Source organism: Cupressus sempervirens, chromosome 2 (assembly GCF_028749045.1).
Source record: "Cupressus sempervirens isolate cs-2001-9-10 chromosome 2, ASM2874904v1, whole genome shotgun sequence".
Lineage (NCBI taxonomy): Eukaryota > Viridiplantae > Streptophyta > Pinopsida > Cupressales > Cupressaceae > Cupressus > Cupressus sempervirens.
Genome location: NC_143119.1, coordinates 521,203,408 through 521,225,876, shown reverse-complemented (window position 1 = coordinate 521,225,876; position 22,469 = coordinate 521,203,408). Strand labels below are relative to the sequence as shown.

General features: G+C 36.4%; 1 protein-coding gene across 9 annotated transcripts in view; it reads right to left on the bottom strand.

Moving 5' to 3' along the window:
• Window positions 1-22,469, bottom strand: part of LOC149573244 (ATP-dependent (S)-NAD(P)H-hydrate dehydratase-like) — a 179,978-nt gene that overhangs the window by 127,682 nt on the left and 29,827 nt on the right. For all 9 annotated transcript variants that reach the window (XR_016360073.1, XM_089814444.1, XM_089814442.1 and 6 more), the window contains exons 3-5: window positions 10,904-10,980; window positions 10,613-10,722; window positions 10,166-10,280 (exon numbers count right to left, since the gene is read on the bottom strand). Coding sequence is in view for 8 of the 9 variants with exons in the window: in XM_089814444.1 (XP_089670570.1) it covers window positions 10,166-10,280; window positions 10,613-10,722; window positions 10,904-10,980 (302 nt within the window). In the remaining variant the exon portion in view is untranslated. The remainder of the gene's footprint in view (window positions 1-10,165; window positions 10,281-10,612; window positions 10,723-10,903; window positions 10,981-22,469) is intronic.

Here is a 22,469-nt window from a genome sequence, read left to right as displayed (position 1 = left end):
TAGTATAATATAATATAAATCATTGTATTAGTAAAACAATATAGAAGAATTCCTAAATAAACAATAATAAATCTATTATTATTATCATCTAATTATTATATAATACATAACATATACATTTAGTACTTTTAGCCTATCGTATATATATTATAATATACTTCCCCAACACTTTAATATAAACAAAACCAATAGGCTAAATATAGACTTTTGAATAGTCACAACTTTTAGCTCAGATTTATATGCTAGAGGGAGAATGACCAATTGAGGCGAGGAATAAAGTTGGATTGCATCTATTACCAAAATCGTAGAAGCAAACAAGATTGAAACCTACGGATAATGGAACATTAACACCTATCACAATGGTACGTTGACAGACAAGAAGCCAAGAACGCATACAATTATCAGGTGAAGATGGGGCGATTAGGAAGCTACGCTCAAGAAAGAAATACAAGAAAGAAAACATACATTGACCACCGGAAGACATAAATGGTCCCCGTGGAAGTTTGAAGACAAGGATGATATTCAACAAGAGAGAAATTGCTCAAAGCCAAGCAAATGCCACAGACAGACTGGGAGACATTAACAGCAAAACTACAGCCCAATCATCCTCAATGGACGTAGCAAATAGAAGGCCAACTATCATGCAAAACAACAGAATCAATATAGCTTTATATTCTTTCAATACCTCAATCTCTGGTGAAATCATTAATACATAGGCTTCCGTTCTACCCCAGACTTGTTGGTACTCTCTGAGTAGAACATACAGTATAGCCACACAAAACTGAAAAGCGAGTACGATTCTAGAAAGAGTTATTATAGAAAACATTCAATTCAAACTTTAATTATAGCCATTGAAGAATTACAACCAATACATAAACACAGGCTACAGATGCAACATATATTTCTAAGTCGGCATAGTTCCTCTGAATCTACATCAAAAAAGGAATTTAGATCAACAAAATTCATTGTGACCCTTGATTCATATCAGATTATTATTTCTTTAATTCAGATGGTCACTAAACTCCAGAGTTTAGATTGATATAAGTGAGACAATTTTATTATATTAGTTGTTATACGCTTTTGCAATTATTAAATGATCTCTCGTCAACTTTAAAAAGTCATTCTTCATTAACATAAAAGTCGCCAATATTTGCATTGACCATTCATGGAAGTAAAGGAATTTAACACCTGTTTATTGGCTAACTACATTCATCAAGAAGAAGTATCGTATCTCTTTAAGACATTGTTACTATACCATTCATATTTAGTATTCTTAGTGGCCAATTTAAAATTGTTTGGATAGAAAGGGTCTTTTACAATCAAAGTTGGAGAAATCAGTCCCAAAACTCATAGAATCAGCTGATGGACATTACAGAGTAACTGCTATCAGGAGATGAACGGATCATTACAGACTCCTTGGGACGTTTTACTATAGACAATCCCAGGCTGGAAGTATGTTTCAAACACAAGGGGAGGGACATAACATTAAAAGGTTTACCGGACAAGTCCCCCAAAGTTGTATATTGCAATAGAATAGAGAGTATCCTTAGACATAGATATGGTCAAGGAGAATGGATAGCTGAATGTATGGTTATGGATAAATCACCCATTGATGAAATTATGATACACGCAAATATATGCCCTATCTTATAAAAACACATTAAAAAAATGCGGATATCCCTCCTTAACTACCACCCAAAAGGGGTTTTGAGCATTCCACAGAGTTCGAAGAAGGAGCCAAACCAGTTATAACCACCCCATACAGGCATCCCCATAAGTACAAAGAGGAGATTTAAAAAACCATTAAAGAGTTACTGGAAATGGGACATATCCAACCTAGCAGCAGCCCTTTCGCGTCCTAAGTAGTACTCGTCAAGAATGATGGAACCATGAGGATGTGCATTGATTACAGGGCCTTAAATAAGAAAACTATCAAGAATAGATACCCGATCCCTAGGATAGATGAACTAATGGATGAATTACATGGTGCTAGATATTTTTCAAAAATTGATCTAAGTTCTGGATATCACCAAACTAGGATGAGGAAGGAAGACATTCCAAAAATAGTATTTAGATGCCATTACGGACATTTTGAATTCCTAGTACTTCTGTTTGGTCTCACAAATGCCCCAACTACCTTTCAATCATGTATGAACCATATTTTCAGGCAACAATTAAGAAGATTCCTCCACATATTCTTTGACAACATTATCATTTATAGTAAAACCTGGGAGAACACTAACAACATATAAAAGAAGTCCTAAACATTTTGGAAACAGAGTCACTATGTGCCAAATTTCTAAAGTACGAGTTCGGGCTAAACAAGATCCTTTACTTGGGACATAAGATTAATGCCGAGGGAGTGAGCGTAGATGAAGAAAAGATCAAAGTAATTAAAGAATGGCCGAAGCCAAAGACCCTAACCCAACTCCGAGGATTTGATGGGTTGTGCAGTTATTACAGAAGGTTTCTAAGAGGTTTCTCTACGCTAGCCTCACCCCTCACTAACCTAACCAAGAAAGGTGCTTTTACATGGAATGAGAAGGCACAACAAGCATTCGAACAGTTAATAGAAACAATGAGTTCATGTCTTGTCTTAGCCATAACGGATTTCTCACTACCTTTCGAAGTACAATGTGATGTGTCAAGAGAAGGGATTGGGGTAGTTCTCATGCAAAAGAAACACTATAGCATTTGAAAGTCGCAAACTTACAAAACTAGAAAAGCATTATTTTATATATGATAAAGAAATGTTGGCTATAATGTAGGCCTTTAATCAAATTTCGACAGTACCTAGTTGTGGAAAGTTCATTGTGAAGACCAATCATAACAGCCTACAATTCTTCCTTAACCAAAAAGATCTTAATGACCAACACCAAAAATGGGTAAGATTCAAGCATATGATTTCGGCATAGAGTATGTAAAAGGGGTGAACAATGGAGTTGCAGACACTTTACCTAGGTGTCCCCACTTCAATTGATGACCAAAATCTCAAGAGACTGGAAGGAAGATATCATTGTCGAGTATGCAAAGGACCCTGAAGCCAGTGAAATATTAGAAGGAAAAATTTTGAATGAAGACTTCAAAATCTGAGATGAGATGATACTCCACAAACGAAGAGTATTTCTAACTCCTCAGTTAAAAGTAAAGGAAACTCTCCTAAAGGAGTATCATAATAACCCCTTGTCTAGCCACCAAGGATATTTTGAGATGTATAAACAGATATGGGAAAAAAATTCATGGAAAGGATTGAAGGATGTCCAAAGACATGTACAAGAATGTATGACATGTCAACAAAATAAGGCTGAACAAACACATCCAGTAGGGCTCCTACAACCATTACCCATTCCGAATGACAAATGAGAAGGCATTTCGATGGATTTCATAAATAGACTACCCAAGGTACAAGGGAAGAATAGTATTTATGTAGTGGTGGATAGGCTCACTAAATATGCGCTTTTCTTTCCAGTTTCCACGGAATCATCAGCACATCAAATAGCTGAACTATTCTTTAGAGAGATTTTTAGGCTCCACGACCTCCCACAGAACATAATCAGTGACAAAGATAGCAAATTCATCAGTCAATTTTGGCAAGAGTTATTCAAATTAGCAGGAACAAGCTTAACCCCCAGTATGAGTTATCACCCACAAATAGATGGACAAACCGAGATAATAAATAAGTGGTTGGAAGGATATTTGAGGAACTATGTAATTGGGCAATAGAAGGCATGGATCAAATGGCTACACTTAGTAGAATTTTGCTATAATATGACACATCACATGTCCATTGGGATGACCCCTTTTAAAACTTGATATGGTTATGAGGCACCTACATTTGCAAATTTGATTCCACAAGAAAGTCGAGTACCAAGTGCACGCGATTTTGTTCAGCGAAGTACAGATATTCTAAAGACACTTAAGGAGAACCTATAGCAAGCCCAGAATCAACAAAAGATGTATGCCAACAAGAAGTGCATTGAAAGGACATTTTCTATGGGAGATCTAGTATTCCTAATATTATAGCCATATAAACAAACGTCGATCAAAAAGGATGGAGCAAAAAAACTCAAACCACGATTCTATGGACCATATCAAATGACAAGGAAAATTAGGGAGGTAGCATATGAACTACAACTACCCGAAGGAAGTAGAACACAATAGTTTCCATGTCTTGCACCTTAAGAAAGTATTGGGAAAGAAAATAAAACCTTGTACCGAATTACCCCAATTAAATGATAAAGGCCAGCTTGTTTTGGAACCCGAGATTATTCTAGAGACCCGAAAAAGGAAGTTGAGAAATCGAACTATCACAGAGTACTTAGTCCAATGGAGGAATCTACCTAAAGAGGATGCCACATGGAAGAATGAAGAGACTATTAAATTGCTTGAGGACAAGCAAAATCAAGTGGAAGGGACTGTAATAACCCCTAGAAATCAATAACAATTAGCATTTAATTATTAATTGAATGTAATAAATCATTAAAATAGATTATAAATCTTTATTACCATTTTATTTGACTCTTTAATAAAAAAAAATATAATAACAATAAATAAAATAATATACCATTATGAATAAATCAAAGTTAAGCAATTTAAATCGATGACCAGAGACACGGCCCTTCGCGGGAAATTCACCGATTCGTATAAACCCACGGAGGAAGAAATCAGAGGACACAAGAATAAAAAGATAGAAGAAAACCAATTGAAGAGTGAAGGATCTATTTAACACAAATTGGAGATCCGACCTGGCATAGAGTAACGTAGTTGTTTTCGAATCCAACAAAGCAAAGAAGCATACGATAGAATTATTGAACAATCATCAATAGACAAGAAAGTGGAAACGTCAGGAATAGAAGCGCAAGGCAATCGTATCACATATATAATACTTTCCCAGGAGAGAACAATCGCAGAAAAGGATTTCACGTGAGGGAGACAAGTGGAGTCCACAATACTTGCCCTTGTGATTCAGACTAAACTAAGAAGACCAAGCATCAAGGAACACCACCAGGAATACCATCAAGCGAAAACATCAGATTTCACACCAATATCACATAACGGCAGGAGTATTCCAATCACCACAATGGCATATACTTATAATTAAATTATAGACTCCAAAGTGCAAACTTTCTGCATTCTCAATCATCCTATGAAACCACGGGAGTGACAGGTTTTGGGTTGGAGTGAAGCAGCACGTCTTGCAAGGGGCATCAATAATAATTAAGACTAATAAAGGACCAGACTCATAAACAAATATATGAACAGGATCTAAGAAAACAGTTCAATCAAAAGCAAGGACTTCCCTAGTGGAAGTTATAAATTATAGGACAAAGATACAAATCTCAGAAGGTTGGTATATATTGTAGTTTAAGACATATGCATATGGTAAGACTGGATACATCTATCTAGGAGGCCTAGAATGAGGAAGATCTCTTCTAGGAAGGATAGATAGATTTAGCACTGACTATCCATAAGGACTTGAGGAGAAAGGAGCATTGTGGAAAGAAGGTTCTTAGTGAAAAGATGTTCTTTTCAACTAAGAGCCTCAAAAAGCTAACCTAAGGACCTGACCACAAACTCTCCCCTCAATAAGGGAATTAGATGGGAATTAGGATCCATAAATGTTTCAAAGTTCACCTTGGTTTAGTCGTTAATTTGTGCACATCTTTCCTATTAGAATACTGACATACTTGCAGGTTCATAAGCTTAGAGATTCACAAGATAACCAAGGAGATAGGGGACATTACAATGACTATGGTCTACTTCACTTATACAGATTCAACTTGCTTGGGGACTATGTACGATGGCATGGACACCATGGTAGAGAAGGTAAAACTTTCCATACAAACACATGAGAATGACCCCACAAAATGTGAAGCCTTATGCAATAAGGTGGAAGCAATCATTCATCATCGTTGGGAGAAGATGACTACCCCATTGCACCTCCTTGCATATGCCTTATCTCCAAGGTATTATAGCCAGGAAATACTTGCTATGTCGGGTAGAGTTGCACCATATATGGACAAAGAAGTTGCTAGTGGGTGCTATAAAGCATTTGTAAGACTCTTCCAAGATGATGAAATGCACAAACAGATGAGGCTAGAATTTGACTTATTTTCTTCGGGATCAAAACTTACTCCATATGCAATAAAGGACCGAAATGAAATGGGAGCTATCACATGGTGGTACATGTATGATCAACCATAGAAGCATCTACAATCTCTTGCAATCAAGATCCCTTCTCAAGTTTTTTTGTTTTTTTTGTTTACCACTTGTAATGTACAATTTAATGGTTAACATTCTTTAATTTACTTTTCATTTGTATATTTAATTAATGAACACTATATGGTTGCAAGTTCTTCTGCTGCTGAACATTATTGAAGTACATACTCCTATATCCATTCAGTGAAGCACAATCGGTTGGGCTCAAAGAAAGCTGAGGACATGGTTTACACTCATACCAACTTGTATCTTTTGTCATGTAAGAAGGATGAATACAAGAAAGGATCAACCAAGCTTTGGGATGTAGCCCCTAAATGTGCAAACTTGGATGCAATGTTTCAATATCTTACTACAATCACAGATGATGATGTTGATTGCATCATGGCACATGGTGCATCTAGCACAAGTGGAACTATTTTCGGTTCAATCGATCTTGAACTTGCATCAGTTGGAGATTATGACAATGTGGATTTTTTTTAAGAATCTCTATGATTCTGAATCTGATTAGTTAATCTTGAGTCTTGACTCTTGATTGATCAATTTTGAATCATGAACTAAGTTTTGATTTTGTAATTCAAATTGCATTGGAATGTTGAACTTGAGTAATTTACTAATTAGTTATATCAATTTGTATATTTGTGTTTATGAAGTTTGAAGTTGAACTATCAGTGGTGAAGTATCATACTATAGAATGATTTATTTTTGTATATTTTTTGCATTTCTTTACATATAATATATATAGACACATCTAAACGCATACAAAATCCCAAAAAAAAAAAATCGCGCATTTGATTCTAGCATCCGCATCAACAACTTGGCTAAAAAAGAGCTCTTAAATTTCTTTTACAACTCTCATTAGAACTCATTCACTTATCTTGCCAATGTGGGATAAATAAAATAACTCCCTTTTTACAATTTATGTCTTGAAAGTGTCATAAAATAAAGGAACCCTTTAATTTAATATTTCTCATTTAACTACAGTCCAGAATTATCAAAATTAACTTTATAAACTAACTTTATTAATGCATAATAAATCATATCAATGATATTAATGTCTTTCTATCAATATTAAACATTTACAATCGACATGACATTGTTTCTGGAGTTCTAGGCCATGACTACTAACTCACTATAAATAGTAAGTATGCCCAAAACTAGCTCCAAACACCTCATAATGATCTACAACTGAAACTACCAAGGCCAAATGGACTCAAAGTACCTTATATATCTTGGTTAGTTTATAAGATTGTAGAAAAATAGGATAACAACAACATCATGTTATAAGTGCTAGAAAGGGGACATCACAAGTCTAATACCAGAACACCAATCAACACTACAGAAATTACAATATCAATTTAATGAAGTTGACAAATCGATGATTAGTCTTAACCATTGATAATCGTGGTCATTGATAATTGATACTAGAAGGACATCATTCAAGTCAATCCATACAAAGGATCAATCGAGTAAGAAGTAATAATAATAATTGACTTAGATAAGTACAGTGATAAGGAATCAATATGAAGTGATTAATTATTATACAGAGGCAATTAGAAGTCAAATTAAAAGCTGCAATCAGAAGTAGCTAATTGGTCAACATGGAAGAGGATTGATGCAAACAAATCAACAAATCATGAAGTGGTAAAATATAACTGTCATCAATTAAGATAACTATTCAAGCGATTGATAAGATTAGTAAAGAAAAGGCACAATGACCAGAAATTATGAAAGGAATCAATTAAGCACAATTACACATTGGTTATGAATGGGTGCAATCTCTTGAGGAAAGATATGTTTAAAGAATGGGCATGTCATTTGATATCTAAGAGATACAACCATTTGGTGGTAATAGATACATACGGAGATTGAAATCATTCTGTCAGGAATGCAAGCAAGCTAAGTCAATAATAATAATCGACTTAGATAAGTACAGTGATGAGGAATCAATATGAATTGATTAATAATCATACAGAGGCGATTAGAAGTCAAATTAAGAGCTGCAATCAGAAGTAGCTAATTGGTTGACATGGAAGAGGATTGATGAAAATAAATCAACAAATCATGAAGTGGTAAAATATATCTGTCATAAATTAAGATAACTATTCAAGCGATTAATATGATTAGTAAAGAAAAGGCACAATGACCAGCAATTATGAAAGGAATCAATTAAGCACAATTACACATTGGTTATGAATGAGTGCAATCTCTTGTGGAAAGATATGAAAGAATGGGCATGTCATTTGATATCTAAGAGATAAAACCATTTGGTGATAATAGATACATATGGCGATTGAAGTCATTCTTTCAGGACATCAGATTGAAAATTATTTATCTAATTTGGATCTGTTCGATAGAGCATTTACCTAGTTGGCATAAACCAGTTGCAAGCAATTAAATATGAATCAGAGAAGGCACCATAGTTACAGGAACCAAGAGTTAAGATCAGATCAGAAACAGCACTTTCATCATGGATACAAGAACAAATCTATATATCTGAAACAGCAACTTTAGCACTATAAGTGATATTACCAATTCATCATTGCATATAAACAATGACATATCAGATAGAGAAGCCTATTCCTAATTGTACAAGCATACTGACATCATAGCACAATATTCATCGTTGCACAGTTATATGGATATATCAGAGTCTCGGACACAACATCATTGCTAACATTATTGAAAGGAGTCCATTGTATAATTCACATTGATATATCAGAAAGAGAAGAACTGTACATATATATCTGCAAATTGGAATACCTAATCTTTGCATACAGCGGTGATTCACTATCCAATCCATACAGTGTTATTGGCAGATTGTACATATTAAGATAATCTCAAGTATTATCAATATATATAGACTTAATCACCTTGCATATCTCCAATTGTCACAGTAGAGGTAGCAGTGGTATAGTCTTAAATTTTATACAAAAAAATTCACAAGAAGTGTCACAGATTGCCACTCATCGTGTTAAATGAGACCATGAGTCTCTTGCAATAGAGTTTGCAAGGTAATTGTCCCTATTTCCCAAGTTAGCTAAAAAGGATACATTACAGTACCGCCCATGTTTAAGCCCAAGCAAGCTGGAAAAAGTCACACAGACAAGCAATCTCACAAAATTGGAGGGAAAAAACAAAATAGACTTCCAAGAGCAGCACTCAGGTCTCAACAACAGAGAAGACTACGCCCTTGACAATTTACGCTACCATACAGCCTTTAACACTCTGCAGATTAACACAAGAGGGAATCCCTTATCAAAAGCTTGCACTCTCACCATGAGGAGACATCATAAAAGGTACCAATTCAAGTTACACTTAAAGAATTTTGAACTATATTGGATAAATCTAGGAGCATGGTCTCATTTGGCTCAACTCTAAATCATCGCAATAACCATTCATACAATAATTTCCTCAGCTGGTGTAAAAGGCACAACAAAAAAGTCAAATTCTGATAGAACTTGTCCCCATCACAATTTACTGAATCTATGAGTTCCCTTACAACATGTGCATTTTTCAACCTTTTTAATGAGTCAAATATGCATAGAAATCATAAACATTTACTATTTTTGAATTAACCTGCTTGCATAGTGTTCTCTTAGTAACAATTTACCATATATGCACTTGTTAGAATTACGCTACATGAAACAATTCTTTGTCCCAATTTTCCATCAACGTTACTTCCAAAACCCTCCCTGACACATACCTAGATCAAGACCCAAATACAATTGAATGATTGAACAGCAACCGAGCAAAAGCACTATTAATTGACCATATTATAGTTATAGTCATACTCAACTCATCGTTCTTTATAATGTAAGAGAACAGTTTCATCCATGTTAATGAAAAGGAGGAAACAAGGTAAACTATTGCAGTGTCTTCACTCACACCATGACTACAATGCAGACATGTATATGCAATTATCACAACAAGTAAGAACATTACATACCAGAAGAAATGGATCCCTGCCAAGGCCGGGTCCAACAACAATGCAATCAAATCGTTCAATCCATTTGCTGACATCTGAAAGAACTTTGTTGCGAACAGATTCTTTATCATCAACTCTGCCACAATGTTAGCTATACATTAGTTTAGGCAACTACTTGTTTATCAATAGATATCACTGTTCTCTCACAGGCAAGAATCTAGATGACAAAATTCAAATAGTTTCAAGATTCATTAAAAAAAGGAAAATTAGCATCAATATTTGTTTTTTAAATGCCAACATATTTCTCTTATAAAGAAATAGTGAACTTGCATCTAGCATGGCAAGTAATACCTCAGATACAAAAGTAGCTCAATAAACAATTTATAAATTCTATAGACTTAATTAGAGGAAGGAAAGGATCATTTAATAGAGGCATCAAATGAAAGAAAGACAGCAGCAAAAACACACTCGATGCTATAAGACTCTTCTAGAACAGGATGCACAATCAACTCAGGGCTGTAGCTCTTAATAACTATTGCTGCCTCTCGAGTACAAAAGACATGAGATAAATCTGCACCCTGTATCAACACAGAGACCAAGAGAAACAGATTTATGGCCTCCATAAAAGGCAAATAATCGTGTAAATTATTTTGATCACAATAATATAATAAGAAATGAGCATATCTTAATGCTTGGTGCATTTTTAGATAGGAAAATGAATTAAAACATTAAGAAGGGCGATAACCAGAAATACTTAACTATCTTCAAGGCTGAGATTGCTGCAAAATAAGGAGCCCCAGTATACTCACGGCAACCACCAATTACAGCTATCTTTCCTGTAAATATAAATTACAGGAAATTTTATGAGATATAGGGTCAATGTGTTCCATGTGAGGCAATAACATTCAGACCTTTGGGAATTAATAATGTCATCAGATAAATGGTAAATAATAGAAACAGAAAATTCAATTCGAATGATATAGAAGAAAGTATTGAACATCCTTACAACAAACTTCTGAGAAGGGGTGGCAAGAGAAGGAAAGCACATACGCATATCTAAACTCTAATGAGATACTTTGAGATGGGGCCACCAGTTTTCAGAAAATAAGTACAGATATACTTAAAGACAACAAATGGGAATACACACACACAGAGATGTAGATAGATAGGTAGATACAAAATATATTTTTAAAATTTTTTTTGATGCATCATGGTTTCAGTGCACAAATTATTTAAAAGAGTAAAAGTGAAATGAAATAAAAAGGTTTACAACCTTGTCTGCACTTGTTGAGATCCCATTCAGAGCTTTGCTTTTTGTTCTTTGTTTCTCTAACTTTTGGGGCTTATTCTAATATGGCCTTTGTGGGCAAGAGATGTGGACTTATGCAGCGGATGCCTGTCGGAGATGTGAGAGACTCAAAATGAAGTCTCAATGACCTGCGAGATGTCTTTGTCCCCATCTCACATCTTTGAGACTTGTCTTAGGTAAGTTAATGAAGCAGATTTGAGTTCCAGTTCAGCTGTTTGATATTTATTTAATTTCTGAATGGATAAGATTGGATACATCTGTCCCACCCCTTTTTGAACTACTATATTTCTTTCTGCATATCATTTAATGCCCTAAGCGATTTTACATTTGCTTATACAATGGTTTGAAACTTTGATGCCCTAAGTGGTTTTGTACATTCATACTATTGGTTTTGTCAATTGTGCCCTAGATGGTTTTTAATTTGCAAAAAAAGGTTTTATTTTGTGCCCTAAATGGTTTTAGATAGAAACGGTGGATTTCATTATGCTTAGAGGCTAAAATGGGTTATTTCTTATTAATTATGAAATTGTATAAACTAATAATGTTATACATGTTGAAACTATTCTTATTGAGTAGAAGTAAATTCTGATGTAAGTCAAAAGTTATTAATGCTTTGTTAAATTGTGATAGGTCTAACTACTTGTTCTGGAATCGAATGTAGGAATATCGTGGCCATTATGAAGGGGAGAAGGTATCCCCAGGAAAGGGGGATGCTGAATAGTTGTGTTTTAAGACAAATTCAAGGGCTGGTAAGATTTGACATCATAGAGTCAACGCAACCTAGGTGGCCAAGGTCATTAGGTCATAAGATCGATGATTAATGTCTTCCTTTCCCTAGGCAAACTTGGATCCTTATTATTGAACCCTTTTCTTCTCTTACCACCCTCCTCGCCTTTAATGTTTGAGGAATAACCCTTGGTATTCTAGTTCATTAGAGGGAGTTTTCTATCCATCCATTTCACCTTTACTAAGGTTGTGTTATATTTTATTGATAAAACAAAATTAGAGATTAAAATAAAAAATTGAATTATTAAAATTACTAATATCAACTCTTATCGTTTCTTTTAGTCTTCATATATATTCACATATAATTAACACAAATTTCAACTTAGGCTATCTCTTTATTCTCCTTTGTGCTTTTAAAATCTTTTTTCTTATTCAAAGAAGCCCGTAATATGCAAGGATACCATTTGATTTTAATTACTTTTAGATTGGTATTTGCTATGATGAAGAAAGAAATTCTGAGGAAGTTGGACAAGCACTCTGGAGGAGTGGCCGAACATCAAGGTCACCTCACATCATCCCACAACAGAAATTTTGCATGTATGTGCACAAGAAAATGGGGTAGAAAGGAAAGGTTGGTGAGAGTGTGAGCATGCATTTCTTTCTTCTTCCATTCTATTGTGCTTTTCAAGAGAAGACAAAGAAGAGCATGTAATGACGCCATCTTTTAGCCTTCACGTTCTCCAAAGTCTAAGTGGAGCATAAGAGGAAATTAAATTAATTTCTTATAAAGTCATTAAATAAATTAAAAATTAAAAGGTGACTTTATATTTAATTAATTATTGTATTACAAGGGAGAAACTTCTAGAGTGTATTAATTATTGGAAAGGAGGAAGCCTCTAGTAATTTAATTTTTTAGAAGCACATTTAATTATTGTATTGCAAGGGAGGAGTTTCTAGAGAGTGCATTAATTATTAGAAGGGGGAAGCTTCTAGCACTTGCAATTAATTAATGTTTTAGTTCCTTCTAGAAGGGTGAAAGAAAAGGATAAATAGGGGTGAAAGTCTCATTGTTGAGCATCGGATTTTTTTGAATGACATTTGATAAGAGCTTGGATGTGTGAATCACATATCTTTCTTAGCAATAGGGGACATTCATCCTCTCTTGTAACATTCTAGACGTCATTCCCTTGGGGTTTGGCCTTTGGAATACATTTCTTGTACTTGATTTCACTATTTTGAGAATTAATATAATTTCAGCATCAGTTCCATCTTCAGTTTGCATTAAAAAAATCTATTTCAGCAATTGGTTCAGTTTTTGGGCATTTCTAGGGTGCCCATTACAGTGGTATCAGAGCTACAAGTCCTACCATCCTGTGAAGATCTTCAGCATCTATGTTTGAGCATGCGACAAGGGCTTTATAATTTTTGCAATACCAGAGCAAGACAAAATAGGAGTTCAGACTTGCAGAACGAACAAGGTAGTTCATCCGTGCAAAGGGACATACAATCCAGTCATATAGACACAAAGGAGATATTCTTTGAACAAGACAACGGTATGGGTGACCGAGATGATAGGAATATCGGTCCAGATCAAGAAAATGTAATGTTCAGGTTACTAGGTACATTGGAGGAGGGGCAGCGGATGCAACGAGAGCAAAATAGGCGAATGGATATGATGCAACAAGAGCAGAATAGGCGAATGGATATGATGTTGCAGTTAATAGCTAGACAGATGGGCATCAATATTAATCCAGGTGATGCCAACAATGGAAACAACAATAATAGGGGCAATGATAATGGAGGTCGCGACAACATTAATGATGGAAATGACAAAAATGGAAATGAGGCTGATAACTTTAGACGTGTTGCATGCTCAACTCGAACAGCCAGCTCGAGACCTCTTCTACCCACCTTCCCACCCTGAGATCCAGTTCAGCCGATTAATGAACCGCAGATTGCAAAGTTATAGGATCAGTTCAAGAGGGATTGGGAGGCTAGTGGACCGAAGTTTCAGGCAGACATTTCTCTTAGAGATTACTTGGACCTGAGGATGAGACACATGCCTAGATCAGGAGAACGAAGTCAAAACCTTGAGCTGAGAAAGAAAGTTGGGAAACTTTCTTTACCTTATTATGATGCTTCAGGGAAGATGATCGCATGAGCTTGGGTGCGGAAGATGGATACATACTTGCAGCTGAATCCTATCCCTGATGAGGAGGCTATAAAGTATGCGGCTATTCACTTGGATGGACCAGCACATGAGTGGTGGCACCATGGCATGGTAACCTTGGAACATAATCAGATCACATCTTACGAGGAGTTCACTGAGAAGCTCATAGAGAGATTTGATACCAAGGATCCCAAATTACAGTTTAAAGAGTTGGCACAACTCAAGCAATGGGGATCAGTTGAGACGTATATCAGTGAGTTTCAGAGGTTAGCTGTGTTGGTCACTGATATTTCAAAAAGGAGGTTAGTAGTGTTGTTTATGGATGGACTCTCAGAACCCTTACGAGGTTGGGTCAAGGGGCATGACCCAGCTACATTGCAGAGGCCACTAAAAAGGCTTGTGACTTAGCACCTTCTTCATTTAGGAGAAAATTTCAGCACAAGGATTCTTATATGAAAAAGGACAAGGAGAAGGACAAAAAACTTTTTCACAAGGATGCTCAACCCAAAAGAGATAAGTTGGATAATGACACCTTGAATGATTTAAGAAAGAAGAAGTTATGTTTTCATTGCAGAGAGCCTTGGGATCTATCTCATAAATGTCCTCTCAAGGCTAATGCAAATCAAATAGAGTATTTCTCAGTTGAAGAGTCACAATCAGAGAGGGAGGATCAGCACTCTGATTCAGATGAGGATAGCACTACAGAGGAGAGCAGCATTCTTGAGGATGAGAAGTCATTAGCACGATTAACTAGGGCTCAGAAGGCAATCACATTTAAGGTCAAAGGTACTATCCAAGGGCAGAAAGTGATCTCACTCATTAACACTGGGGCTACACATAATTTTATAGACGCACAATTGGTAGCTAAGAGAGGTCTACAGACCGAGGAGCACGCCGGATTTAGAGTTATGGTAGCTAATGGTGACAAACTATTATGCACTCAAAAGATATCTAATCTTCACATCAGGTTTGGAGATGGCTATGAATTGGAAGATGAGTTCTATGTGGTAGACATGGGAGACTATGATGTCATCCTTGGCATGGTATGGATGGCCTTGCTAGTAGAGTTCACACTTAACCTAGCAAAATTGGAGATGAAGTTTCAGCATGAGGGAAGAATTGTTGCACTTAGAGGACTTTCAGATGGGAGTTGCAGAGTAGTATCCCTGAGGAGAATGCAGAGACCTTTTCGGCATAATAACATAGAGTGGGCAGCAAAATGTTTCACTGTGCCAACTTCACAAGAGCCAAAGGTGAAGAGTCATCCACCAGATATCTAGGAGATACTTGACAGGCACACTAAGGTATTTGACGAGATTCTGCATGGGGTTCCTCTTGATAGGGGGATAGAGCATGTTATTGAGCTCGAGGAGGGAGCCAAACCAGGATGAGATAGAAAAGGCAATTAAGGAGTTGTTGGAAATAGGGCATATCAGGCCTAGTAAGAGCGCCTTTGCTTCAGCAGTAGTGTTGGTAAAGAAGAAGGATGGGACGATGCGCAGGTGCATCGATTACAGGGCATTAAACAAGAAAACCATTAAGAACAGATATACCATCCCACGAATAGATGAGTTGATTGATGAGTTACATAGTGCATGCTTTTTTACAAAGATTGATCTACGGTCAGGGTATCATCAGATCAGGATGAGGGAGGAGGACATTGAGAAGACAGCTTTTCAATGTCACTATGACCACTTCGAGTTTTTGGTTATGCCATTTGGGCTAACCAATGCCCCTGCTACATTCCAGAGTTGCATGAATCAGGTATTCAGGGAGCAACTTAGGAGATTTGTCTTGATTTTCTTTGATGACATTTTAGTCTTTAGCAAGACTTGGGAGGAGCATTTACAACATCTTGAGATGGTGCTGTCCACTTTGGAGAAAGAGTCACTGTATGCCAAGGAATCTAAGTGCGAGTTTGGGATGACTGAGCTACTATACCTTGGGCATATCATCAGCGCAGATGGAGTTCGGGTAGATCCTGAAAAGATTAGGGCTATTGTTGATTGACCTACTACGAATCTTACACAGCTTAAGGTATTCCCTGGTCTCTGTGGATTTTACAGGAGATTTGTTAAAAGATTTTCACAGATCGCTGCACCCTTGACAGACCTTACCAGGAAAGGGGCCTTCACATGGACAGAGGTAGCTCAAAGAAGCTTCGATCATTTCAAGAAGGTGATGTCATCATGTCCAGTACTAGCTCTACCAAATTTCATAAAGCCATTTGAGCTTCATTGTGATGCGTCAGGAGATGAGATTGGGGCGGTCTTGATGCAGGAGAAGCATCCCATTGGTTTTAGAGCAGGAAGCTCCGTGGAGTGGAAAGGAGCTATTCCATCCATAGTTTGCAAACTTGGACTTGGAGAGTACTCGGGAAGCCCAAAATTTTCAACTCGGCAAAAACTCTTCATATACTCGACAAAAACTCGGGAAAAACTCGGCAACTCGATAAGTACTAAAATTTAAAATCTCTTAAAGAAACATATATTCTTTGTAGAATTCAATTACAAATTTGTATTGAATTATAAATTGACATCTCAATAGAGAAAACACAGTTTTATAGCAGTAAAATCATGTGAAAAATGCATCTTATCTAGTGTTTTCCTTGCATCAACATTTTTACCTACGTTTTTTTACATCTATAAATACGCGAGAGTTAAACTTGAGAGTACTCGCCCAGCAAAAAAAAATGAGAGTACTCGACAACTCTGAGAGTACTTGCAGAGTTTACAAACTATGATTCCATCTATGATCGAGAGATGTTGGCTATAATGCATGCATTGGCTAAGTTTCGGTCCTACCTAGTTGGGGGAAAGTTTGTTATCAAAACCGATCACAATAGCATCAAATACTTCATGAGCCAATGTGATTTGAATGATAGACAATAGACGTGGATTACGAAGTTACAGGCCTATGACTTTGACATTGAGTTTGTCAAAGGTAAGAAGAATGTGGTGGCAGATGCTTTATCCAGAAGACCTCATATATGTGCTCTAGCTGAGATTACAAGAGATTGGAGAAATAAGATCATAGAAGAGTATGCGAGGGACACTTGGGCTTCTGGAGTGATTACAGGCACCATACATGATGATCGTTACGTGGTGATGGACGAATTGATAAAGTTTCAGGGTAGGATATATTTGATTCCTTCATCACAGTTTAGGGAGGTTATACTGAAGGCATTTCACGATGCACCTACAGCTGGACATCCAAGGGTCTTTAAGACCTACAGGCAAATCCGTGAGTGGTTTACATGGAAAGGGCTCAAGGATGATGTTCAAAAGCATGTCAAGGAGTGTGCAATTTGCCAATAGAATAAGGGAGAGCACACATATCCTGCAGGGTTGTTACAGCCTTTGCCCATTCCAGATAGGAAATGGAAAAGTATTTCTATGGACTTCATCACCAGGTTACCACGAGTACAAGCGAAAGATTGCATCTATGTGATAGTTGATCGGCTAACAAAGTTCGCTCACTTCTTTGCTATTCCATCCACTTACACAGTAGCACAGGTGGCCAATCTTTTCTTCCGAGAGATATTTAGGTTACATGGGCTACCTAGTTTCATTGTCAGTGATCGGGACAGTAAATTCATGAGTACTTTTTGGCAGGAACTATTTAGGTTGTGTGGTACAGATCTTACACCTAGCACTAGTTATCATCCACAGACAGATGGGCAGACAGAGATTGTGAATAAATGGGTGGAAAGATATCTGAGGAACTATGTGACTGCACAACAGAGGGCTTGGGTCAAATGGCTACATATGGGAGAGTATTGTTATAACACCACTTATCATATGTCCATCAAGATGACTCCATTCATGGCACTATATGGTTATGAAGCACCTAGTTTCATGGATCTAGTTTTGGGGGATAGTAGAGTGCCCAAAGCGAAATACTTCTTGCAGGATAGTCAAGATATTTTGAGGGTGCTCAAGGAGAATATACAGCAAGCCCAAAATTAGCAGAAATTGTATGCGGACCAGCACCGGATAGAGCGCAATTTTGAGGTTGGGGATATGGTTTACCTGAGGCTACAACCATACAGACAGTCATCATTCAAGAAAAGCGAAGCAGAGAAGTTGAAGCCTAGGTTTTATGGTCCCTATAGAATGATTCGCAAGGTGGGCAAGTTTGCTTATGAGATTGAGCTTCCAGAAGGTAGTCGGATACATAATGTGTTTCATGTGTCAAGGCTTAAGAAAGCCATCGGTCAGAGAGTTGTGCCTTCAGCAGAATTACCACCATTAGATGAGGAGGGAAAGCTCGTATTAATTCCTAAGGCTATTCTGGATACTAGAGAAAGGACTCTGCGAAGCAGGTTAATTAAAGAATATTTAGTCAAATGGAGATATCTGCCAGAGGAAGATGCTACTTGGGAGAGTGAGCAGGTGCTATAGCAAATAGGACTGAGATTGCTTGAGGACAAGCAATTTCAAGGAGGGCGGACTGTAATGACCCCATCTTTTAGCCTTCACGTTCTCCAAAGTCTAAGTGAAGCATAAGAGGAAATTAAATTAATTTCTTATAGTCATTAAATAAATTAAAAATTAAAAGGTGACTTTATATCTAATTAATTTAATTAATTATTGTATTACAAGGGAGAAGTTTCTAGAGTGTATTAATTATTGGAAAGGCGGAAGCCTCTAGTAATTTAATTTTCTAGAAGCACATTTAATTATTGTATTGCAAGGGAGGAGTTTCTAGAGAGTGCATTAATTATTGGAAGGGGTACACTTCTAGCGCTTGCAATTAATTAATGGTTTAGTTCCTTCTAGAAGGGTGAAGGAAAAGGATAAATAAGGGTGAAAGTCTCATTGTTGAGCATCGGATTTTTGTGAATGATATTTGATAAGAGCTTGGATGTGTGAATCACATATCTTTCTTGGCAATAGGGGACATTCATCCTCTCTTGTAACATTCTAGATGTCATTCCCTTGGGGTTTGGCCTTTGGAATACATTTCTTGTACTTGATTTCATCGTTTTGAGAATAATTTCGGTTCCATCTTCAGTTTGCATAAAAATCTATTTCGGCAGTTGGTCCAATTTTTGGGCATTCCAGGATGCCCATTATAGAGCAAAATAGTGGAAGCTAGGAAACAATTTGGAACGAACGAGGAAGTCCTTAGTTTGTTGTTCGTCCTTCTCGATTGATGCCTTTAGTTTGGAAGGGTTTTTCTCATACATTCTAAATTGATTCCACACAGAAGTGAAGAAATTTCTTAGGGCTCTGCTTACAAAGACTCTAAACTGCCATCATACAGCAACCAATAGACTTTCAAAAAGCTTATTTTTGGATAGTGCGGAAGAGTTGGAAAGAGAAAAACTCCTCAACCAATGCTAGAAGGTTTAGTCAATATCCACTTGAGACTGCGTGGATAAATCTTACCTTGTGTGCAACTTGTAGAATTTACACCGCTCAAGCAAGTAATTATTTCTTCCAATCATTTCATGGTAGAGAAAGTCAAATTAAGAGCAATGGATATAAAGAATAATGTATTGAAATTTCTAGCTGTGATAGAGATATTTATCTCTGCTCTTATAAAATGGAAATATGTATGTTATGACCATTATGGTCACCTTCATATGAAAGAGATATTTGTGAGAATATTTAAGTCAATATTATATAAAAAAGACATGTGCCATATGTCATGCGAAGAGGCATGCATATGAAAATATTAAGTGTTGTATATTTTGGAAATTAGAATGGCCTTACATTTGGGATTTAAAGAGACCTTCATGTGTAAGATGAAGAGTCAAATGCAATCTATTTATGTAATAACTCAGTGTATTGTAATCAATTAAGTGAAAGCCTTGTACTATGAACATTTCTCGATCAATAAAAGAGATATTTTGCTGGTGTGGTTGGGTTTTCCCCTTCAAGTGGAAGGGTTTTCCCATGGTAAATGTTTTCTGTCAATTACATATTGTTTATGCTTTGTTATTGTTGTTTATCTATATTTCTAGGTCAAAACATTAACATGGTATTAGAGCTAGGTTGTATAACAGCATATAAGATGTTAATAATTTGATGTTAGGCGACAATGTTTCAAATTTGCTTGGATGCTGATCGCTGTGTTACATATCTATCATTTTGGGGTTCCTCCAGCTTTCCAGTCAATTTTGGATATCGAGCCTTCAATAAAGGTTGGTATTTCTAAGATCTTTAAGTAGTTGGAGCCCTTACAATCTTTGTGAGAAGCTCACAGTTGAGACTGGAAGATTTATCTATATCGCAGCTACAATCAGATGCATATGTCTCTTGGTATCTTTATGAGTTTTTGTGGCCTCCGATGGATGTCTAATCTGACCCCCACAGATCTTACATATTGTAGGATTTTGAAAGATCAAGCTCAAGACTCACTATTTGAGTGGGTTATGATAGTTGTCGTACATAGCATCGCAGGAGCTCAATCTACCATTAAAATTTTCTATCGTGGTCAGTTATTTTAATGATTGTTTTATTAAAGATGATGGTTTCTTTTATAACTTTTTGTCTCTTCATGTTATTGCTGGCTTGGCACCGTTTTAATTATCATGACACAATTATTTTTGTATCGATGATTGGGCTTTAAATGTGCTTTAATATCCTTAACAGAGATGGACTTTGGCTTAAAGTCAGCAATTACTATTTCAATTTTATTTTTTCTCGTGGTTATTGCATCTATAAGGAAGATGGTCTTTAGCATTTTTTGAGTCTCAGCTCCTTGATTTTCTTTTAGGTGTCACATCATATTTTTTGGCATCTGCTTTGAGTCAATCAAAGAAACTCTTGGTCTGTCTCAAATCTCAAATCCTTCAATTTGATGTCATTGTTAGTGTATGCTTGAAGTCAAGGTTCAGAAAGAAGGGATTTTTTTTAATTCTGGTTCTTCAATCGAACTATTCATTTAGCATTCTTGAATCTGCTGAATTTGTATGCTTGCCATGTCTGGTGAATTGTAGAGGTATATGGGCATTGCAAGTAAAGAAGGAAGATAAATTGTTGAAGATATTGTTCCCCGAGGCAAAGGCTAGAGGCTTCAAAGGAATGGGAGGAAGTACTATAAGGAATGAAATAAGGGAACCAGTATGGATAGGGATCAACGAAGAAGATAAGCTCTAGAAGGGGCCGTATAAGTAGTAGAGGTCATTTTGAAGTAGCCTAAGCAGGTGAAGAGGAGATGGAAAGATCTAATACAGGGATTATAACGTCTCTGCAGCATAATAGTTTCCAAATCTTTTCTCATGATTATTTCTAGATGACATCCTCTTTTCGTGCATTTTAGTACCTGCACGTCTTGGTCTGTTCATGCAAATTTGTTCTTGTTCATGTGTCTTATTGGTTCATGCCCTGTTCATACTTATCTCATACTCCCGTGCTTATATTTCTAGTGCGTAACTACATCATCATGAAAGTTTATATCAATGTGTGACATGGCATATTTGTCTTTTCGGCCTCCTAATGTCTGCAACTTGTATACACATCTTCATACTGCCCTTTTTTATGACATGCGAATTGAGGGGATATATGAATCAAGAGTTATCAAATTGTTTTCTATGGTGTTTCACAAGTATTGTCAGTTCATTATTTTTTGTATGCATTGTTGGTTGGAGTATTGAGAGTGATATTCAAGATCTGTAGCATATATATATATAGTAGAGGGATTTCATATATTCCATTCAAATATAGAGTTTGTGTGGAAAAATCTGGAGGAAAAGTCTGATGTCTTTAAGCAAATATTTAATTAAAGACTATCTCCTTCTTTGATGTAGCACCATGCCATTCCAGTATACGTTCTACGTTAGTTTTTGGAAGATCTATTTTTTCTGTTTATGTTATTATTGATATTTCTGTTATGTATTGAGCATAAAGCTTTGATCATAATATAATCGCTCGAGATTTGAAGGAAAAGGTCAGTGTGCGGTGATATATGTTTTCTTTGATATATATGTAATGTGGGCAATCTATTCTTTGGCATTCTTGATCTGAAATTTGTCGATTCTTTGTATTTCTTCTCTCGAGTCGAGGATCAGCATTTTGGCTGGGATGAAGACATTTCAGTCACTGCTTTGTATGAACAAAGATTTTATTCAGTGTATCATTTTGTGTATGCTGGTCTCAGTAGATGAACTG